At 36.3% G+C, this 23,758-nt stretch overlaps 1 protein-coding gene across 1 annotated transcript in view; it reads right to left on the reverse strand.

The window, feature by feature from the left end:
• Positions 1-12,880, reverse strand: part of LOC140140442 (uncharacterized) — a 56,393-nt gene extending 43,513 nt beyond the window's left edge. The window contains exons 1-2 of the mRNA XM_072162202.1: positions 12,537-12,880; positions 1,607-1,764 (exon numbers count right to left, since the gene is read on the reverse strand). Of these exons, the coding sequence (XP_072018303.1) occupies positions 1,607-1,764; positions 12,537-12,729 (351 nt within the window). The 5' untranslated portion in view covers positions 12,730-12,880. The remainder of the gene's footprint in view (positions 1-1,606; positions 1,765-12,536) is intronic.
• Positions 12,881-23,758: the final 10,878 nt, after the last annotated feature.

Here is a 23,758-nt window from a genome sequence, read left to right on the forward strand (position 1 = left end):
GCATGCATTCCACGGGACTTGATGATGCAATCAGACCAAGTCATATATACCCAGGGAATCGTTGGCCGGGCCAACGTCACCTGTGTAGCTACATGCTGGGGATCTTCTGCGTGGCATGCGAGGGGTCCCAGGTTCGAATCCTGGGGATGCCAAGTGACTTTCTTCTTCATCTTCTCTCCTTTTTCGTTCCTTCTTTCCCTTCCGATAGCACAAAAACCACGGGTAGGGTTAGGGTTAAGCTGTATGCATGTTTTCCCTATATGCCTTCTTATCTTAACCTTAACCCAACTAGGACTCACTAAAGCTCACTATTAAAAACGCTCTGCGTGCATGCATTCCACGGGACTTGATGACGCAATCAGACCAAGTCATATATACCCAGGGAATCGTTGGCTGGGCCAACGTCACCTGTGTAGCTACATGCTGGGGATCTTCTGCGTGGCATGCGAGGGGTCCCAGGTTCGAATCCCGGGGATGCCAAGTGACTTTCTTCTTCATCTTCTCTCCTTTTCGCTCCTTCTTTCCTTCCGATAGCACAAAAACCACGGGTAGGGTTAGGGTTAACAATTCAATTTCAAAATTTCCGACTTAGGTCTGAGCGGATTAGATCATAGCACATGTACACGCAGAACTCTTATGCTTAGAGGAAATCATTTTTTAAAAACATGAGGCAGAATCTTATTTTGTTTTGGTTTTTGTATTGATTTATTATAAGATGACAACGCAAGAACCCAATTGATTTTCTAACAGCAAAAACCTCAGCTTTGCCTTGGTCACAACTTGTGCTCAGTGAAATGTCTGCAGCACATGATATAGAATGATATAGATTGTTTCGCTACAAGTATATAGTAGTGACCTAGGTGCTTCTTTTGCTGGTCAAAGTATCAAATTGCGCATGCAATGTTAATCACGCAGAGCATACATGCATGCGTACAAGGGCGGTTTGTCAGTATGCTTGCAGCACAACGGCAAAAAAAGCATTGACGTCACTACCAAACTTGAGGTGAACCAAAGAATTTAGTCAACTGTTACTTGGCATTCATCATATATCATAGCAAGTCTGAACACAGTGACTCAGGGTCAGAATTTCGTTTCACATGGCGAAAATCTATCTTGCTTCTTGCAGAATAAATTTGCGGGAATCATTTTATTCTTGCAAATCAACTTCTGTGTAAACTACAAAAGTTTGCGAGAAACTTTGAATCATGCAAATCTCTTTACGAGAATCAATTTTCAGATTCTCGCTGAAATTCTGATCCTGTTGACTTGGTGTAAATATGCACAGAGAAATGCTGATCCAAACTTATCACCTCAGGTGATATCAGAATCAGTGTTCGAAATATGCCTCAAAAAGTTACAGGCCAGCCGGCTTGATCTTTACCAGCCAGCCGTCCCGGCAACTAGATGCCAGTCAGAAAAGTTACCGGCCAGGCCAAAAAGTTACAGGCCAATGGCCGGCTGACCGGCCCTATTTCGAACGCTGATCAGAATTAAGATTAGGATTACATATAATCTAACCCTAACCTAACCCTCAAAATTTATATCACCTGAAGTGATATTTTGGATGAGCACTTTCCCACACACTTGCCAATATGCATCCCCTTACCTTTACAAAGTTATCAGGGAACATGCCCCTTTTTCCGTTCAATTCACCTTCCCACCATCCTTCTTCTAGCATATTAATATTGGTGATAATCTCGCCCTCTTTCAGGCTTAACTCGTCTGGGTTGACCGCATCGTAATCGTACTCGACTACCGCTTCCACTGTAAGAAGAGAGGAAAACAAGCGAAGAGAAAGACAAATTATAACCTATGCAATATGACAACTGAACACTGAAGAGAGTGTACAGAAACTGACACAATCAAACATTTCAATTTAATTCAATTTTGACAAGAGAAAGCAAACTTAGTCATACTGTAAAATCAACTGACACCGGAAATGTGTGACTTTCCTTTTCCACTGATCTTCCTTCAATTTAACCGTTTGAAACAGAACAGACACACAACAGAAATCTGATTCATTTTTCTGAATGTCTAGATTTGAACTATGTACTACCACAGCAGTAGGAGCCATTTACCAAGTGTTTCTAAAAGGCTGTTAGAATAAAAAAAAATTAATGCCAATTTATTGCACATGCTTAGGAAGCCAGATTACCTTTTTAAAACAGCCGAGAGGGAGGGCTTTCAAGGAAATATTTTTTGTGTAAAAACTGAAGCATCATATGTATAAAAGAATATTTGAATATTAACTGTACATCATATGTAACGAATCGTGATACCCAATCATGTTACACTGCTCCAATTTATGTGGTTTAGGAGGCAGATAATTTTATTTCAATTTTATGTTTGCCAAAATATTTTTTGAATTTAATGAAAATAAAGGCTGAAAAGATGGTAAAAAACCTATGTAAAAATTACATAGGTCCCCACTTAAGATTACTCGTTTATCTTTATGGGAATCTAATCTTTTAATATCTGAAAGAAACTTTGGGAACCTATGTGGACTTTTACTATAAAATTACTGCAAAATTCCAGACCATCGTACAAGAAAAATGGTAGGCTGACTAGGCGGTCTGGGGCATCGGAACCATATAATACACTGATGTTTCAGTTCGATAGCCATGCTACCGGCAGGCAGTGTACATGAAGGTCGAGGCCCACCTCTGCCAAGTTTTTTTTTTGAAAATTTCATTTTAGGGAAATGGGACTTGGCGATTTTATGTATGGCGTAGGTAGGAGTGACGAACTACTTGGAGGAAGAGCTACCTTCAGTGTGTACAAGTCTTAATTACCCAGACATCCTGCAAAGGTCATGCCCTCTACTGCTACTGCTCTCACTATGGACCACAAAAGCCTCATCCCAATGGCATAGTCCAATAACCTCAATTAGATAATCATAGTACAAAATTTGACCTCAAGTTGCAGAGTATGAGTTTTTGAACCCAAATCTTCAAAGGTCATTCAATGAATGAACAAATGTATTGGGTTTAAGAACTATTTCCCTGATAGATGAGCATGTTGTGGATCCTACTGTCTTGCAAGTCACTTTTTGACTTCACTTTTGAAAAAGATGTTGTGTAATGCTTAAAACAAGAACCTGGGCACTGTTTAGAGTTGAGTTGCTTTGACACACACAAAATTGGACCTGTTATGCAGCAAGCGTCGGTTTGAAGCTTGAACCTACCTTCCTCAAGCCTTCGACACAACATCGGCGTCTATTCGACGCCTAAGTGTGGGGTGTTGAGTTACATCATGTGTCTCATTTTGCTTGCTGCTGGGAACAGATACAGTCATTAAAAGGGGTGCCTACTTTAAAACGTCATCAAGTCAACATGGTTCAGGAATATCCCCTCATTGTGAATGCCCAATACATACTTCATAAAATACAATGCTTTATAATCCACATATGTGAGTGGACGCGGCGAATCAGCCGTAAACTCGGCAAATTGTATTCTGAGTTAAAGTGTAAAATGTATGTGAAGGTCGTATTCATAGGTGTATCAATTCATTGCGACAAGTATCTTATCAAACGCTGTTTAAATCAATCAATAATATTACTGCTTAAGAGGATAATAAGCTTCTACCTATTTCTATAGAATAGTTCTTGTCTTTGTTTGCTTTGGCTAAATCCTGTTCAAGTGGTAGATAACAAAGCATTGTATTTTGTCTAGGTATGTATAATTAACAATGAACAATGAGAGGATATTTCTGAACCTCGTTGACTTGGGGATGATTTGAAATGACCGCCAATTGTGACTGTTGGATATTTATTACCAGAAATGTAGAAAAAGAGACACATGTAGAACCGATAAAAATACAATTTTGTCGAAGGAACAGAGTTCAACAAATCATAACCCGCTTTTGGATATCGTTTGAAGTCAAATGATATACCATTTTAAAGCTTATGGTATATATTTTCTAAACACGAAATAAAACAAAATTGACCGGGCCGACTTTACGGCTGATTCGCTGCGTCCAGTCACATATGGTCTCATAAAATCAAACAAAGAATAGAGCCCCAAATAGAGCTGTACAATAACAATTGTACATGCAGACATAATTGCAAGCTCGGCTAGCAGATAAGGTAACAGAGCAGAATGTTGATTGGGATCAGACCCTTTTTAAGGATATTCTTGTTCATATGAATGGAAATTCCCATTGTGAGACGATCTCAAATTCTGGATTCCGATCATCTCTGATCCATTCATAACAAGCCATTGCCGAGTTGTTCCGATCAATTCATATCCAGGTCTAGTCTACTGTAGTAGACACTTTTCATTTAGCATCACTGTTGTCTGTCGTCCACTCTCTGTTTATGCATGGGAAACGCCATCTTTCCTATTTGGATCCAACAGCATAGCTATTATTCTTTAACGTTGGTGGCTCACTTCGAAAGCTGCCAGCCGAGATCCGCTCCTCCCGGGATGCGGTTCTCGGCGGGGACAGGTTTTCGCTCAGAACAGCATAGATGGCGCTTCCATGGTCAGAGGGGAAGGTCAAATAACAGTGATTATTAAATAAAAAGGGTCTACACAGTAGACTAATCCAGGTCGAACTATTTTGGAACAATAGAAATGCAAAAAGATGCGATCTCGACCAATCAGATTACTCATTTATAGCAAACGTGAACCACGAGCTGATGTCAGCACAGGCTACCCCATGGGCTATCTCAAACATTACTAGCCAGTGTTAGACTGACCCATGCTTGGGAAGAAGATATTTTGTAGTAAATGGGAGGACAAATATACTGGATCGAGGCACAGAAAAATATGGAAACAACTTACCCATAATGCATCAGTAATATGGTCCAAATTTGTACCTTTCTCAAATACCTACAAATTTGGCTACAGTTTGAATTGGCCTTTGAACATGTTTAAAACATACCTGTCAATACATGTAGGTTACATTTGAGGTTTTCTTTTAAACATGTTCAGGGGCCAAAGACACATTGAGGTTTTTCCTGCCCATGGACGATATGTCAGTATGTATGGTACATGTATCAGGCATGTGACAAATGTAACTGACTACAAATTTGTTTGGTTAATTTAAATGTTGTCATTTGTCAACATAGTATGCAGTCATGTGACAAATCTAACAGATTGGGCTATTCCCTTTGAAATCCACACTCCCCATGTGGAAGATTTTGGAAATATCTTCCACAGTGGGAGTATGAATTTCAAATGGAATGAACACATCAGCAGCTCCATTTCATACACCCTCTGAGAAAGATTCAACCTGAATCTTCCCCAAAGGGAGGGTGTTTTTCAAATGGTGCTGCTAATGTGTTCATTCCATTTGAAATTCATACTCCCCCCATGGAAGATATTTCAAAAATCTTGCATGCCACAGGGGGGGGGGGGTGGATTTTAAATGGAATAACCCAAATTGTGGATAAAACCTACACCATCAGCAATGAATAACTTCCTGAACATACATGAAAACTGTGACTTGACATTTCTAATCTCGCTACGACGTGTCAATGACATTGATGTAGTCATATTATCTTTCAGATCGCTTTCAAAATGTAATTTAGGTCTATCCTGTGTGCATGATAAGCTGACTATATGGCTGTAATATTATGTATGGGAGTTACACTACGTGGACATACATGTATTTCTTCCCATAGCTGTGTCACTGTGTGTCCATATTGTCAGACGTACGTCTGGTGGAACTTGGTCGGCACAAGTTGCTAGGAGTACCGGTAGGCACTGCCCGTAGTAGTGGCAGTATGAACGATAGAGTAAGTTCCGCTAGGCGCAGGTCCGACGATTTACTCCTGACAAAAGTCAAGTGTAGATGCTGCTACGCCTGTCGGGTGCAACTCAAAATGTATATACATGACTAATAAACATGTTAGTGATGATCTGGGCAGCAGGGGACTCAAGTACATGTATGAATTATCACAAGAAATTTAAATCTGTGGCCTGACCAAACACAATAATAATCCTAAAGACCAAGTTCCAAGATCTGACTACTTAGGTTTGTACGCTAGTGGCTGTACATGTATGTAAGTGTGAAAGCCATAAGATTTGGTAATATCATTTCTCTGGTAAAATATCTGTAGTTTCTGATTTTTTACTTTAAATTTGAGAACAAAATTAAATATAGATATTACTCTTCTTTTTGCCAAAATGGCCATTTTGGTGTGAGAACATTTTACCGTCTGGATTTGGAATTGGTCCATATCTAAAAGGATGATGACCTACTGTCCACTAACCAACTGAACTGGTCAAATCTTGAACTTTGTCCAAAATGAGTAAACCTGATCCTACATATACCAGCAAAAATATTAAACAAACAAATATTGCTCTCCCTTGATTTCTACTGTAATACTAGTATATATTTTGAACTTTATTCAAGCAGCATTGAGTGATTTTATGAAAAAATCTAATAAATTTTCACCAAAAGACTAAAATTGAATGAATTACCTTGACAATCATTTGTACAGTAATAATCATCAAGTATATTGGAGCATTCATGCAACACTTTACATTGTCGGAATAACTATTCAATACCACCTATATAATATTTAGGTTTGCATTATGTGCCATCCTTAAGAACCCATTTTGTCCAGTTCCCTCCAACCCCCCTCCCCCCATTTAAAAACAAATGAGGCTAAAATGACCCTAAAGTAGCAAAAAAAGCTTGAAAAATGTTTTTGCAAATTTTTTGCAAACATATTTTGAAAATGAAATTGACTTTTGTTCAAAAACTTTCCAGTCAAAATCAATAAATTTTGGCCCCAAAACAACAGATTTTACATGATTTTAACCAATTTTTTTATAAAATCTCCAGAAATGCAAAATCTGGGTCAGTCAGGCCCGTAAAAGAGGGTTTAATTTTTTGGCCGCCTTACCTAAATCAAAGTATTCTGGCTAAACGTATGCCATATTTTCTACCTGGCTTCTATTATAATAACCTTTTTTTCCAAGGTATATGCTTTGAAACAAAACATCCCATATCCATTATCTCCAGTAAGCCCATCGTTTGTGCACAGTATTTAATATACAAGCTATAACCTCGATGAACAATTTCATTATGCCTAAATTTCACCATGACTAATTAGTTAGTGTTTTGTTTTCACCATATGTCCTACAGTCTAGTACAAAACCACTATAAAATAAATGTTTTGGCTCTCATCCAGAGGATTTTCAAAAATTGATGAGGGAGTGATGTTTTTTTTTTTAATTTTTTATGTGAAAATAGCATCAATGTTAGTTTTTGGTTTTTTTCCAGTGCTTGAGGAAAACGCAGAGGCTATTTTTTTCTCTCTTTTTTTCCAATGAGATAGATATTCTGAGTGGATAAACCTCTTTAGGGTATAGTATGACAAAAAAGCTTGGAAGTAATCCATGTTCTCTAATAAACATATTTACCTAAAGTCTTATTTGTTTTGAAAAATCTACAAAAAAAAAAAAAAAATTACTAACCCCAGAAATTGAGGCAGGAGGGGATGCTGGATGAGAACCAAAAAATCAATTTTATATGGCCATATATGCGTATTGTTAAATAAAGTCCCTGATTCTCAGCAACCATACACTTAGAAGCAGTCCAGAATCTTTTCTTGATCTCAAGTCACCCTTGTGAAATTCACCTATTAATTAATTTATCAAAAATAAAAAAACTTGAAGAATAAATTGAAGATAAATTTTCATTCTTCATTCTACCTTGCAACATAAAACAGGAATTATTCTCTTAAAATAAATTGGATATCATGGATCGGTATTGCTTTACATTGTATGTAGAGCTTATGACACATTTTGAATCATAGACAAAAGGATATACATTTACCTTTACAGAGACTACTCCAACACTGCCAATTCAATTTCACTATATTGTCAATAGTTTATCATTTTCAAGAATGAAGTTAAAATAAATTGAGTATATTACTGTAAACAAGCAAATTGTTTTACAAAATCATAGGAGTCCTAAATCAAAAATAATCAAACACATAGAAATTCTGGCCACGGTTACAACATCATTACATGTACACTACATGAAAAAGTATTATAATGTTTGATGTCAGAGAAAAAAAAATGTAAATTTAGATTAAAAAGAAATAAAAAAGCATAAAACATTATGACTATACACAATTAAATAAGGCCGATATGTGGATATCAAATTCACATCATGTCCTCCTACAGTACAGACTTGATTATATCTGAACCGTATGCGTCTATATCCCTATTTCACCACGTTGTGCCTTTCTTTACTTCAAACTTACTTTTTATTTAAAATCTCAGAACATTAATTTTGGTATCAATTGAAAGAGTACTTAATAGGCTTAAGGTGGTATTGGATGCATTTTCTAGAAATTAGGAAATGCTTTGAGCATGTTTTAAACAGAGTAATTGAGTAGGGTAAAGTACACTGATCATTATGCCTTTTGTTTGGAGCAAATCGGACATACGGTTTCCATAATACATTGATTTATGTTCTTTGTATCCTATTGTTTTTGTCAATAATCAATATAGTTAATGAACTAAAAGGACTGCAAAGGCTCATTAATATGTAATTTTTACCAATATTTTGCTAAAAATCAATGCATAAATGTTCAGGGTACTTTTATTTTGCATACTTTTGCCCTGAAACTTGGTCAAAGTGTTTCTAATATGTTCTAATGTATTATATAGTGAAGCCGCCTCTAATTTGCATATTTGCATAATTAATGAGCTAATTTGCATAACTGCTAATTAATTATGCAAATCTGCAAATTAGGGGGCGGCTTCATAATATAATACATTAGAACACATTAGAAACACTTTGACCAAGTTTCAAGGCAAAAGTATGCAAAATAAAAGTACCATGAACATTTATGCATGGATATTTAGCAAAATATTAGCAAACTTTATATGTTAATGAGCTTCTCCAGTCATTTTAGCTCATTAACTATATTGATTATTGATAAAAACAATAAGATATAAAGAAAATTTAAATTGATATATTTTAAAAACCGTATGTCCGATCTGCTTCAAACAAAAGGCATATTGATAAGTGTGCTTTGCTCTACTCAATTAATCTGTTTAAAACATGCTTAGAGCACTTTCATTATGCCTCCATAACCACCTTAAGGGATCGGATAGCAACGTTTGCACAGTATATTTGTGGGACATGAGAGCACATCAGAGACATCAAATTGCATTCTGAATATGAGGAATGTCCTATCAAATAATTTTGAGAATTTTTTGAAATTTGCGATATAATACAAATTTTATGACAAATTAAAAATTTAAATCCCCAAAGAATGTTCGAAAGGATTAATTTCTAAATAAATTGTACTTGTAATTAGAAAAATGTTTCAAAGCAGCAATTATAGACATACATTTCTTTTAATTATAAGAGAAATATTGCTTTTGCAAACACTTCCTCTCTATTTGGAATTTTATAAAAAGGAAGAATATTCAAATTAATAGTTGATTGACGTACACTCTTGCATAGAACTGATTCCACACATGATAGTGGTTTGTCAGGTGACTGTTCAAAATTTATTTTAATTATCAAAGGAAACAAAACCAAAATGTGCATGAAATTTGTTTCTATGGCATGCTTTTTGACATCATTGTACCCTAGGTGTTAACCACATGATTATAAAATTAGCCCTGTAGGGGAAAGATAGTTATAGTTAATGGTATGCACCGAACAGAATTGGTTTCTAAGATATCTTTCTATCATACTAATTAAGCTGGATTTATATATTTTTAGCCATAATGAACAATTTTAATTTGGTTATTCTTTACCCGAAATGTTGTAATATCGGCAATTACTGTCAGGAAGTAGTTCCGTCCATTTTTAGCCAAAATAATGAGGTAAAGTGAAAGAAACATCATTGGCTATTTTGGCTGTTTAACATGAAGTTTTTTATATGGGGACTTTAATGTCTGAATTATGACATTACGTCGGAAATTGCTCTGTTGACCTGGTTGATTGGCTAATTCCATTTAAGTTGGGGCATGTGTAAAACATTACAGCAAAAAATCTGTTTGATAACAATTAACCAATTTCATAAAAGTGTACATTATGGCTTTAAAAAGTCAATCAGTTGATTCTCAACCAATGAACCGCACTGTGTTCCACAAATCAAAGATCTTGAGCAGTAATACTGACTCCCAATAACCCTTAACCCTAATGCAGACCATGGTGTTTTGCTATCGGAAGATAGAGAAGGAACATAAAAGGCGAGAAGATGAACAAATATTCAGTTGTATTTTGAAAACATGCAGCTAGTGATGGCACCAATTTTTTTTTTGAGGGCATGGGGGGGATAAATTGGCTTTTTTTGGAAGGGGCGCTAAATCAACAAATTTTGAGCAAATCCGCATAAAGTGGAAATGTTAGTAATTTTGTTTTTACGGGGAGGGACAAGAGTTCTGACTGGGGTATTTTCCCCATCCCCCCTAGCACAGCTACTGAAAACAACACTAGATATTCAGCTCACAGATATTGACGTTCAGCTACATGAACAGGTGGAGTCATCAGTGGAGTACACATTTGGGATGCAACTGTTGTTATCTATTTGCAGGCCAGGATGACACTATGTTTCCATAGCTACTCTGTTATTTGTTGGCCACATTATTCACACCTACATGATGAACTGTATACCTTGCTTATGATATTACCATAGACCGCAATACGGTCCTTGATATTACCAACAAAACGTCAACCCATTTTGCTCTATTTGTGTACATTTGTGTTGGAGATAGCTATTCCACTTGAAATCCATGCATACATCCCCAATTCAGACATGACTTTAATTTTCCACACAGGGAGTGTGAATTTCAAATGGGGTTACATGAATGGGTGCCACCATTTGAAATCCACACTCCTTGTATGGGAGATTTTAAGATGATGTCTTTCTTAGAGTGACAGTGACACTCTGATAGAGGGATAAGAGTGTATGGATTCACCCATTGTCCTGTGGTCTTGCTTATTTACATAATGCTTTCCAGTTTCTCACTGTTTCATAGTAAACTGTTCTTCATTGAAGTAAGACATGCTTATTTTGCTCTGAGCTTATCTTGTTTGCTACTGAGTTCTATTTGAACTTGCCTTCAGTTTTTGACTTGAATTTGTTTTTAAACTACAGCATGTAGTTTTCGTTGTTTGCTTTTATATTTTGTTGTCTGTCCCTGAAGAAGAGCAGTTTATCTGCTCGAAACGTCGGTTGTTTTTTTTTTTTTTTTTTTTGTTTGTCTGCTCCAGGTTACTTTATCCTTGTTGTTTTTGCAGGTTTAGCACTTTTGTGAGCCTTGGAACTGGTAATTTTTGGCTATCGAACTTTGCCTACTTCCTATGCCTACATTAGCTGGTTTTGCCCCCCCCCCTGCATATTGTATAGTCTGTATTACTTGTTTCCCCACATCAAGTTGGTGTACCTTGCTCGTTTTCTTTTCCATTATATACATGTATGTTTATCATTTCTATGTTTGAATTGCTTACAAGTAACTAAATAAAGTTATCATAAAAATTCTACTGCAGGGAGATATAATAAGGACTTGCTGTGATTATCCAGTAGGCTTGTTCAGATGGGAGCGTAACACCATGTTAGGCTTTAGCGTAACACAGAGGTAGTGCGACATCGTCACTACCCACATGATCCTTCCCCAAGGTTGTTAACTCTCTAAGCACTCCGTATTAGTTGCAGGAATCGCTTCGTGTTTGTTAGTGAGCGACCACAGAGATTTCTCGGTGGTAAATCGTTTGTGTTTTAAAGCTTCATGTTCGGACGCTAACACTACATGTAAGCTACCTCAGAGGTAGTTCAATCACGTCCTATAAACGAAAAGGTTGTTAGGGGGAGGTGTCAAACAGTCTGACATTTCACACCTATATTTCAGGGTGGGAGGGAGTGTGTCAGCCTCCTAACAAAAGCACTTTCATTTATAGCATGTCATTCATTTTTTTGTTTCTTCCCTTACATTTGTACTTTTTACAACATTTCCAATAAAAATCCTGAATCACTTCCACCACAGATATTGGAACACAATCCAGCATCTGTGCTCCAACCCACAAGCCAAATGTTCTAAAATGCAAACACACTGGCCATACGCCAGTTTCTACACATGTCGATATAGCTCTGCCATGCATACATATATTGCATGATACTTTACAGTGCACAAAAAAGTTTGTAAATAAATTCACCTCAAAACAACCTTCTTTAAGGGGTACTACACCCTGGCCAATTTTGTGCCTATTTTTGCATTTTTCTCAAAAATTATAGCGCATTGGTGACAAGTAAGATATGTATATTAATGGGGCAATGACTACAACTACTGCACTGAAAATTCAGCACCTCAAGGCAAGTAGTTATTGATTTATTGATCAAATATTGGTTTTCCCTAATTTTTGACTGTAACTCCACAACTGTTGTCTGTGCTGAAATAAAATTTCCAGTGCAGTAGTTGTAGTCCTTGCCCCTATAATATACACATCTTACTTATCACCAACGCACTATAATTTTTGAGAAAAATGCAAAAATAGGCACAAAATTAGGCACGGGTGTAGTACCCCCTTAAAGTCCCAAAACTTGTACTACTCACGAGTCAAAAAGTGACCATACACCACACACGATCTGTTCTTCTTTCTGCCTTTCTCAACACCTCTAATCCGTTGTTTTTTCTTCCCGAAAAAATCCCTTGGCACTATGCTCGGCAGAACCTTATGTACATTTGCTCGGTGTGGCTTATAACACGCACCGGTCAAACCATGACGTAGAAATCCAACACCCAACATGGTTTATAACGTATGTCTCCTCTAGATATAAGATCGTCTGATTGATGCAAATAAACAGGCGGCTTTTCCACACAACTTTTTCCCCGGATTGCTAATCTGTCAAGTGCAGAGTCTACTCTTACCGTCCAGTCTCTAGACGGCGGGATGTTTGACTGATTTATAGCCATTAGCTGTCATTTACCGCGCACGATTACTATTAAGGGGACATATCCTTTTTGATTACTCAATATTGAAATTGGAAGTCAACAGGTATGATTAAATTATTTGTGGTGGGAACTATAAATAGTAAATAGATCAAGAGTATGATCAAACAAAAGTTAAGTCACTGTTAATGTCTTCTTTAGATATGAAACCTTGCTGCTAAGTTGGTTCATAGATTTTGGGATATAAAGGGGATTTGGCTTTTATAGTATCCTTGTAATGGAATAACTTTTGACATCCTCCTGGATTTTTGGTGGATATTTTCCTTGTAAAGTTAGTTCGTGGTAAGCTACTTCCAAATTGTTTGGGTTCTAAAGTGTTTAGTCGTTACACTTTTAACCCTCTGGTTACTACTACTACTGGTCATCTAACAGCATTTCTGATTGGTTGATAACTTGAAATGCTCATTTCAATTGCCAATTATGACTAGGCTTTGAACTATTTATGGTCAAACTTGCATTGCAGATGATCTTATTTAAAATACCCTCCTTGATTGGTTCAAAATTGGACACAATATTCAAATTCATATTCATTCAAGTTCTCATGGGATTAAAGTTACTTGGATTTGGAGGCAAAAATGAATTAAAAAACCGGGTATGTATTCACTTGGGGAGTTACCAACCTGTTGAAGCTTAAATAACTGAATGCATTATTACACATCATTTATCTCACATGAAAAGGATATTAACCTACAAGTCAGCAACTTCTGCAGTGCTTCTGCAGTGTCAAACAGGTCAATTTATCTAGCTTATTACTATATACCGTATTTCGTCAAATAGTCGCCCCCCTCAAATAAACGCCCCCACCACTTTTTTCAACCAAGATGTTTCAAAAATGCAGATATTTCCATGCTATCTTATGTAGTATAAAGCTTACCAAGTTGCCCACATATGGTAGATAATAGCGTCAATAATTGGCGAAAATCTGGATTGGAAACCCGGAAATGAACCAGAAGTCAGTGTTTCTAGTTCATATTTCGCCATTTTAGCGTTTTTTTAACGTTCTAAAATTGACCTTGAATAACGCCTCCCCCTTGGGAAAATGTAACGCCCTGGGGCGTTTATTTGACGAAATACGGTATGAACTAATTAACAAACTTTTTCAATTTACAAGCAAAATCAACACCAAATATGTTTTTTTTAAACTATTGAAATTTTTGTGTGCACAACAATTCCATGCAAAGATTTTAAAGAATACCAGCATTACTTTGAACTAAGGCTGTTAATATTTCAACACTTTAAAAACAATTGGGAGCTTTTTAAATGTTTCAAAATTCTCTAAACATGTAAAAGTTTCCCCAAACAAGCCAACAATGTAGTTGGTAAGAAAGGAGAGTCTTTTTGTTTGGTACAGTGCGCAATTTAAATTAAAATACATATTGGTATGTTTTAAAGGAGGATTTTGTGATCCTTGCATCCTCTTTTTATGACATTTTCAGTAGACATTCACAAAAAAAGCTTATTCCCAAAATTTCAGTTGATTCCGACTTTGCATTTGCGAGTTATGCATGATTATGTATTACACTGCTCCATAGACCAGTGCTGTAATTTCGTTCTGGTATAGCAGAACGAAATTCAAATTTGGCAATATTTTTGCTAAACAAATTATTCTGCAAGAAATTTTTGGTACATAAACATTATGTAGCCAGAGGCTTCCAGTGATATAAAAATCTCAACTTTTTTTTTAAACAAGTGGGGGATGAGGCTGTGGATCACAAAATGCCCTTTTAACTTTGTCCAAGTTCAAGTACCAATCAAAATATGAAATATTATGTTTTTCTTGGCTTTTCTTTGAATGACCAACGTTTAGATGAAACTTACGAAGTTTTGTAATCAAAATACTCCAAGGTCACTTTGATAAAACAAGGTGTCAGAATTCTGAGTTTATTTTGCAAGAGGCACTGAATAGGGTCTGATTATGAACCATTTTATTTCTTTTTTGGGATCTAGATAATTAAAGGTAATTATTATGAAATGTGTCTCCCCTTCCCTCTCTGAATGCCCAATGGTTTGAAGAACCACATCAAATTATGTGTCACGGTTTGGTGCAAAAGGATGCATTTCCAACCATTTCTATGAATGGTTATGGAATTGAACTAGAGACCTGTCCCTCTGATACTGTTCACCAAATCTAAGCTCAGGTTCTTGTGGCTCCAAACTTCTGACTATGAAAGATTTAATATTTTTCCATTTCAAAGTATCAGCAGGGATTATTATCAAACTTTTAATTACAGATCCTAGAAATAAACTCTAGGGTTCTGTGCTTTTTAAAATATAAAAAACAAGTATTTCCCTTTTCCTCTTTTAGAACCTTGAGTTCCTAATGTTTTGAAAAGAGCCTGAGAAAGGTCACTATAAACAGGGTGTGAAAGTTTGATGCACTACTGCATACCACGGTCACACAAAACAAGGAAATATAATGTGAATAAAAAGTATAAAGTTTAGATTTTCTGCTCTTGGTTTGCAACACTGAGCCACAATCAATACCCCCCCCCCCCAAAAAAAAACCACCCCAGACCATAAATCTTGAACAAAGATGGATTCCATTTTATACTGCTCCAGTTCCATCAACCTATGTATGACATAAGATTTCAAGGCAAGACATTACTAGTTATCTTGAAAAATCATCCAGTTTTAGAACATAATGGTTTGGCTGCACTTTGGCCTCATTTTGCTTGATCGGATAACATACTAGCCCACATATTTACCTTGATACCCAAACCAGGAAATATCACACTTCCTTGCTGCATAATATAAAATACCATAAAAGGATGAACTATAGAACTATGTCTGAAAACCTTCATCTACTATGTTATTATGCATTGAAGATGCTCTAGGCCTACATGATGTATATTGTACAATTGTGTTCTCAGGCATTTTACAAAGTCAAGGGTATCTTATCTATTTTTACAAAGAGGCCTATTTTTTCACCTAATTTTCAAAAAATGTTTATATATAATTATTTCCTACTTGACATGCTTTTCAATAGATAGTAAAAGGGCTTTTTTTCTTCTAGAACTTCCAAAAGTACTAACATTTTTCCACATCAAAATGTACGGAATTATCAAGTTTATATCTACCCTTACTAAAGTTTGATCAAATTGCTATTTAACAACCTAAAATTGAATACCGGTACATCATTTTTAGAAGAATTCTGGCTCTTCTTAAATTTATTTTGTCCTTGTTTCGAGCCAATGGCAGCTAATTGCCACAAACAATTAATTGTAATACACCATTGAATTACAAACTAGAGCTGGCTCCGTTCTTCTGATAGCGATGCCCTCGAATAGCGCACAGAGGGCGCAAGGCTGCAAAATTTGGACCCAATTATTTATACTATTTTTCATCTTGGCCAGTCAGTGACAGTGCATGTATACCAGCTGTTTCTCGCACACGTATGTGCTGTCTTTAAATGTGTGCATGTGTAAGCCATCGCTTTGAACAAATTTGAACATGTTGAAGCTGTAAGCAATAAAATACACACTGATGCAGGGAGTGTCTTTTTGAATTTGCAGGAGAGCATCAAATAGCTTCAAGGAGAGCTGATTACAGCATTTACAATATAATGTACATTTTTTATGTAAGGAGAGATTGGTCAACTAAGGAGAGCTAAAATCACTCTCCTCAGATTTAAGGAAAGCAGTAGAGAGCGATTTCTCTCCTCAAAAGGCATAGTCCCTACTGATGTCACTTGACTCGCCCAGGTGAAAAATAGTGCAGCTTTGATTCTCTGTTATTGTACTCAATGAGCATTTTCCTGTACATTGTCGTACATGTAGTTCATTCATCCTTTGTGATCCACCCATGACTAATCTGAAGTCTAACCCTATAAAGCCCTTCACCCAATTTAACAGTCCCCTCAGGATCAAGTGTACTTGGTCATAAACATCCTGAAGTCAATTTATTAGTTGGAAATAATAATTGATAATTATTAAGGGTGGGTCCATGATACCAATTTATTCCTTTTAACCAGTCTGATCTCCATGAATGACAACACGGATGAATATGGTTAACAATTTCACACGTCCATTCACCTTCATGAAAAGAAGAGCTCTCTGGTTTCTGTATTAAATATCACTACCTTTAATACAGTACCATACTCTACTAAATAAATGCTCCCCTTCTATCAAATGTCCCCCATCAATTTTCCAGCAAAAATAGATCAATTTCCATGATGCTATATCTTGTGCAAGTAAGGTTACTTTATGGTTCAAACGATCGGTAATTGCCGTGATATGCCGTAAATGACATCGCAAAACCTGGAAGTGAACCAGAAGTCATTGATCTTAAGTTCACAGTTTGTCATATCAGCGTGATTTTGCCTTACACGATTTTGGCTCTTAAAAGAGTAAATATGCTATATATCATACATTGTACTAGCAGACATGAGGAACAAACTTTCATACATGTAGCAAACCTGAAAAAACCAGGAAGTGATGGAAAACCCTAAAAAAGTTCCTGAAATTGAGGAAATCTTTGCCATTTTGTTGATATATATTTGTTGGTCGTAATCTGCCATGCAGTGACGCCCTCACTGGCAGCATTTAAATCCCTGGTCAGATAGGCCAGTGAGTCTATGATTGGGCCATTTTTGGGTACCTGCTAGAATTAACCCCGAATACATTATTGAACTATACTTTTGATGATCTCGTAATAGACGGGACTCAGAACATCGTGGATTGATTTAGAATGACGTACACCCAGCTGGACGCAGCACCTACGCAAACTGAGCTTTGCGTATTGCGTGATCGACGCACACTTTTGTGAACTTATTTGAGCATAAGGTGGGGCAAGTCTTATGAGGTGTATCACCCCTGGTAGGGAAATTTTTTTTGTTATATTCTTTACTTTTTTCTCTTTCATGTGACAGTGTCATACCTTCTTGGCATTTCGAGATATGTAAATTTAAGACCAAAAAAAGTAAGTAAATTCAACTATTGGCTGTGACCATTTTCATGGTTTATCAGCATAAACAAAAAGTCAAAAGCCAACTCAAATCTATGTAGCTCTAGTTGTGTTTCAACAAAGGTTATCATCACTACTAGTTAAATACAGGGTTACTGAGTTTCAATTATGGGTAACAAACCCTAGCACTCCCTACATTAATTCTTCTGTTAGGTAGTTTATTATGTACTAATGAATTGAATTTCCACTTTGCAACTACTTCGTTGTCCCCTTCCGTCAGAGGTTATATCCACCCATGCCAATGTTAATGTGTGTCAAGTAACTCTAATATGGTGATTATGGTCTAATTTTGTTTTTCAACTATTAAAGTAATAATGAAATCAAAATTTCTGGTGCCCATGACCTAATAAATGCCCACCCTGCAGCGACTTTCCTGCACATGATCCTCCATCGTCAAGTTTCCTGTATTGACAAATTTCCCCAAATATTTTACTAATATTTGAGGAATCCCTTCATAATTTTTTTCATTTCAAAGAATTTGGGTTTAAAGCATTATAATATATGATCATTTGTATAAAATTCGAGACTTTATAATCTTAATACTGCACGGACAATCGTACGGCCACGATCCTAACTTCATTCACCGAACACCATGGACTCTGCAAACAAGTTTGTTCCCACAATTTTCACACACCCAAAAAATGCTACTAAAATGTGCCACTGCCCTAAAATTAATAGCATCCCAGTGTTTACAATACAATCATGAGCACCAAAATGTTGTTAGCAACCATGCTGCACTGTGCTGATTGGCAGATAAGAGCCACATAAACTCCGCTATTGGGGAAGTAATATATAATGACTAGTAGGAAGTGTTGCAGATTGGCAAAGTCTGGGGCCAATTTCCTATGAGTTAAGAAAATAGCGAGTTATGAAAGAACATGGTTGAGTTACAAATGTGGGTTACACACTAGGATCCACAACATGCTCATCTATCAGGGGCACAGACCCCAATACATTTGCACATTCATTGAATGACCTTTGACAATTTGGGTACAAAAACTCATACTCTGCAACTTGTGGTCAAATATTGCACTACAACTTTAATTGAGGTTATTGAACTACGACATTGGGATGAGGCAGTTGATTGTGGTCCATAGTTAAATTGCAGACTTTCGTACTCCACTCCCTCTGGTGATTTTAAAAACGATAACACACTAGTCTCCAGGTGGAGTTTGGAAGGATATATTTTTAAAGGTTTGAAAATAATTGAAAACAAAGATAACAAAATGAAGCAAAATCCTATTTTTTGTACGCAAATTCCTGGAAATTACAAATTTTCCCCCTCTAGCTCTGCACAATCAGTAATATATTTGAGACACTAATAACATGATAACAGGTTTTCAACACATTGCCTAACAGAACTTCAAAAGGACTATACATTTAAAAATGTAGATTCCTGAAATCTCTAAAAGAATTCCATCAGTCTGAAGAAGGAAATTCTAACAGATTTTGTAACTCAATTTGAAGAACTTGACATGGTAACTCAATACCCTATACAGGTAATTAATAACACTGCAAAGGGAAACTGATCAATGAATTCCCCTCTCCTCTTGCCAATCTGTTTTCTGAATGATGAAACCCCAATACACTTGAACATAGGGACACAATTTCCACCTCTTTTAAATAAAGTTACCTTGTGGAATTAATTTCATACAATGCACATCTATCCGGGCACAGTTCTTTAACCCCAATACTTTGTACATTCATTGAATGACCTTTTAAAATTTGGGTACAAAAACTCATACTCTGCAAGTTGAGGTCAAATTTTACACTATGATTGTTTAATTGAGGTTATTGAACTATGCCACTGGGGTGAGGCCATTGTGGTCCACTGAAATGAGATCAGTTAATTGAGGACAGTACTTTGTCAGTCAATGACTGACAAATTGAGTTTGACACAAAAATATTTTTGAATGTAGCAAAAGAATCATACATGTATATGATTTTGAACTCTGCAACAGTGTGAGCAGGAAGTTCAAAACTATCGTTTTCAATTCTTATCTTTCAAAAATCAAGTAAATTAATAATAGGCCTATATTTTTTTATCTGTATGACTTTAATATATACATTGTAAGGTCATCCGAGCAGTTCTTCTGGGATGAACCAAACCTTCAGGGAGTGAAATATCCTTGATCATGTTAAGATAATGTTTCCAAACAAATTGCCCTGGAGTGGTATAAACATAGGCATTAGCTAAGTCACTTGTCAATATTGTCACTGATTAATTTGATAACCAGGCAGGTTTGGTTCACCCCAAAAGAACTGCTCATGTATTATCACCTGGCAGGGGTTCCTCTTTAAGGCAGGTTCCGGGCCCCACCCAAAATTTTTTTGCACCTTGCCAAAGTTTTCACTTGTTTTTAAATTTGTGATTAAAAGAATGCTGTTATTTCTGCAGTTACGAAGCTCCTTGGAATGTTGAGAAGCGCAAAAATAAATGTGTAGTGTTCAAATAATTACTTTTAAATTACAGTGTTTGTAGTCAACTTGTACTTAACCATGAACCAAATTAAATTTATATTAATTTGCAAGGTCAACTGGAGAACTGATCAATATATAAAAGAACTAGATTTCTTTCAAGTAATTCAACATGCATGTACATGTACATGTACTGATTGGAATGCACATCAAATACCTTTCTTAGCAAATAATAAAAAGCGGAATTTAATTACCATGGTATACGTAGTAGTATCAGTATCTGCCTGATAAGTTTTAATGCTCAATAACATTTCCAAAGTTGTGTTTGAGGTACGAGCTGAAATTTAATATTCAAATCCGTATATCAAACCTTTAGCCTGGATTATTTTTATACCAAATGTTTTATAAGTTGGCTTTGTATTTTTATATATACTTTGATGACATTTACTTCAAACTAAAGCTCATTGCATGAAATTGAATTACATTTCTCTAGCTAGCCTGCTATGAATGGTGACAAATCTGAAAATCAACTTTCCACAATGTACGATGTTTCTACTGAGCAAAGTATATGGTAACAATCCCACCAGTTTGACTGAAGGGTGATGCCATGCAGTGAAGGTGGTTAATAATAGTGGATGATATGCTGCGACCAGCAGCGTTCCCACTAGAAACAGTAGGGCCTACACCGGAAGCCATTTTAGTCATACAATAAAGCATGTTTGATCCAAATCTGGCCATAAAATCGTCACTAAAAAGTGAACATTTCCTTACTTCCAGTCTCCCCACTATAAAACGCGCTAAACTGGTTTACCAACCTTTTGAAGAGTAGTAAAAATAATCCAGTAGACAGCAGTGCATGTACATCAAAAATACTGGGGATAATATTAAAAGTGTGGTGATGTGAGGTATTCAGTTTGCAGTGGTGTAGCTGCAATTGCCCCCCTGGCAATGCCTATTTGCCCCCCTAGTGCAGTGCAAAATAATAAAGGAGTGAGAGAGATGGAAAAAAGGGGAAAAGAAAGAGATAATCCATAGGCCAACGATATGTGGCTGGACGCGGCGAATGAGCCGTAAACTCGGCAAACTTCATTTCGAGCTACAGGTGAAAATATATGCAAATCTCGTATTTTGGCGAAGTTGAGATTTTTGCATATTTGAAATGTTTAAGCTTTCTTCTAAACACATACAAAGTTTTATTTTAAAGAAATAAGTGGAAATATGAAATAATCTACATTTTCTGAGGCCCATCTGATGAATGGTGATTTTGCTTCCCTAACTTTGAACGCGTTTTTCTTGGTTTCGCGTTTTGATTCACGGCAACCTATAACAAGCCATAACTTCGCTTCTGATTGTCATATGAAGTTCATTGAGGTGTCATTTTAATCCCTGAAACATGCTCTTTGCAAATATGTAAAAAGTACAAATGACCAGAGGGGGACTTTACGGCTTATTCGAGGTGTCCAGGCACATATAAGGTGCGGATAGAATTTGAACAATTTTAAAATTTTGTTAAAAATGGAACTATATTTTATCAAAATGAAGTCGCTATCCCTTGTATTCCTTTTTTTTTTGCTCTTCACTTTTTCAAACCACTGAAAAAAAAATTGGGTCCACCTTTTTGAGGAAGGGCGGCAAAATTTTTGTTTGGTGGATTTGGGCCCCCGCCCCATACAGGCTTGCCCCCCTGGAAAAAATCCCAGCTACGCCACTGTCAGTATGTATATTTATAAATTGTCCTCATTCGGCCTCACCAGGTCAAAATTTTGAGTCTGTCATAGCCCAAGCCTATTATTTTATTCACATTCTAACAAAACAGGAGATCAATCAAGCCTATCCCTTATTCCAAGGTCATGGCTTATTGGGAACAGATGACACTGCGGCAATGGTCTATGGTTTGATTAAAATTGGAAATGCCTTAGTCTTGGATAATTTAGTGAATAGAGTCTTCGTATTCATTCAACCATATAATCTAATTCTATGACCAATCCAATTGACTTGGGGGGTACTTAGTACAAATGACCATACGGGACGTGCACGCAAATAAGGGTAGCATTTTCGCCTTTTGGTATATCAATGACCCCTTTTTCAAAGCCTATTTTGGTATATGAATGGGTCCTTTTTTCCAAATTTTCTCAATTTTTTCGGAAAATATTTTCTAAATTTTCCCAAAATTTTGGGAAAATTTGTAAAAGCTAAGACAATTTGGGTTAAATTTGGCCGAAAATTTTGACTTTTAGTAGGCCTATATCAATGGGTCCAAATTTCTTGAAAAATTGGTATATTTATGGGTCCACTTTCAAATTCTCAGCGGCACGTCCCTACCAAAACCAAACTTGAGTAACCCACCCTATCTGTTGTAGAAATTGAAAGATATTTTGAAAGTTAAAAAAAAATCAGTCAAAATCAATACATGTTGGCCCAAAACACCAAAACCAAAGGCAAAATCTGGGTCGGTCGTGCTCATACATGCAGAACGGAAGGGTTCATTTATCATCACCTAAAGATTGACGTTACATGAGGGTTGCTAGTAACCATTGTATTAATGTAAGAGAAAACATAGAGAATAATATCAAACCATACAATTTACAAAGTTTCTGGAAACAAAGATATAGTTTCAAGCCTCTCAATCATTCAAGACTTTTGTGGTATCAAATTTCTTTAAAACTTGCATGGTCTCAGACAAGGCTTTGTGATTTATTTTAACTAACAATAGCAATGAACTTCATTTGAACTGGTATATTTATTATCATTTATACAAAAGATTGACATTATATCAAGTTGGTTCATAAACTAATTTTGACTTTTTTAAGTAATGGTGCCCATGATATTTCAAATCCTTATGATAGTTTCAACAAGTAGCTCTCTGCCAGGGGTAGGCCCTATACATAATCCAGTGTGATGTACATTAGATTACTCAATTATTCTACTTTGTTGGGGAGGGGGGTAAATGGAAAAGGTGGCAATATACCTCCAACCGAGGGATTAGGGCCCTAAGTAATAACTGCCCTAGGCTCCCTATGTACCATACATTTGGACACTTTCTGCATTCTATTGTATCTAAAATATGACACCAGGCAGCTACTGCAGAAGGGGCCTTCTGGTCCTGAACCCTCGATTTGTGATTTAGTTCATATTCATAAACATGTGATACAGATTTCGGAAAGCAGATTGAGATTCAAAATCCTGCATGGATGTATATAGGTGGGTGTACAGTGTACACGTGGCCAAGATCATGGGTTGAAAAACATTTAAATATTTTTTATAACAATTTTAATATTTTAGAAAAAAACTCACTTTGTGCTAGTAGTAATACAAGTCTAGTATAAGTCACCCTGCCTTGAAGTATGTCGCCATGGTTACAATTATACTATTAAATAGCACACTTCCCTACCCAGGCTAGACACAATTTCTTCTGTCTGACTTTACTGTGGTCAATGGCTTCTGAA

Source organism: Amphiura filiformis, chromosome 19, assembly GCF_039555335.1.
Source record: "Amphiura filiformis chromosome 19, Afil_fr2py, whole genome shotgun sequence".
In the NCBI taxonomy this organism is placed as follows: Eukaryota; Metazoa; Echinodermata; class Ophiuroidea; order Amphilepidida; family Amphiuridae; genus Amphiura; species Amphiura filiformis.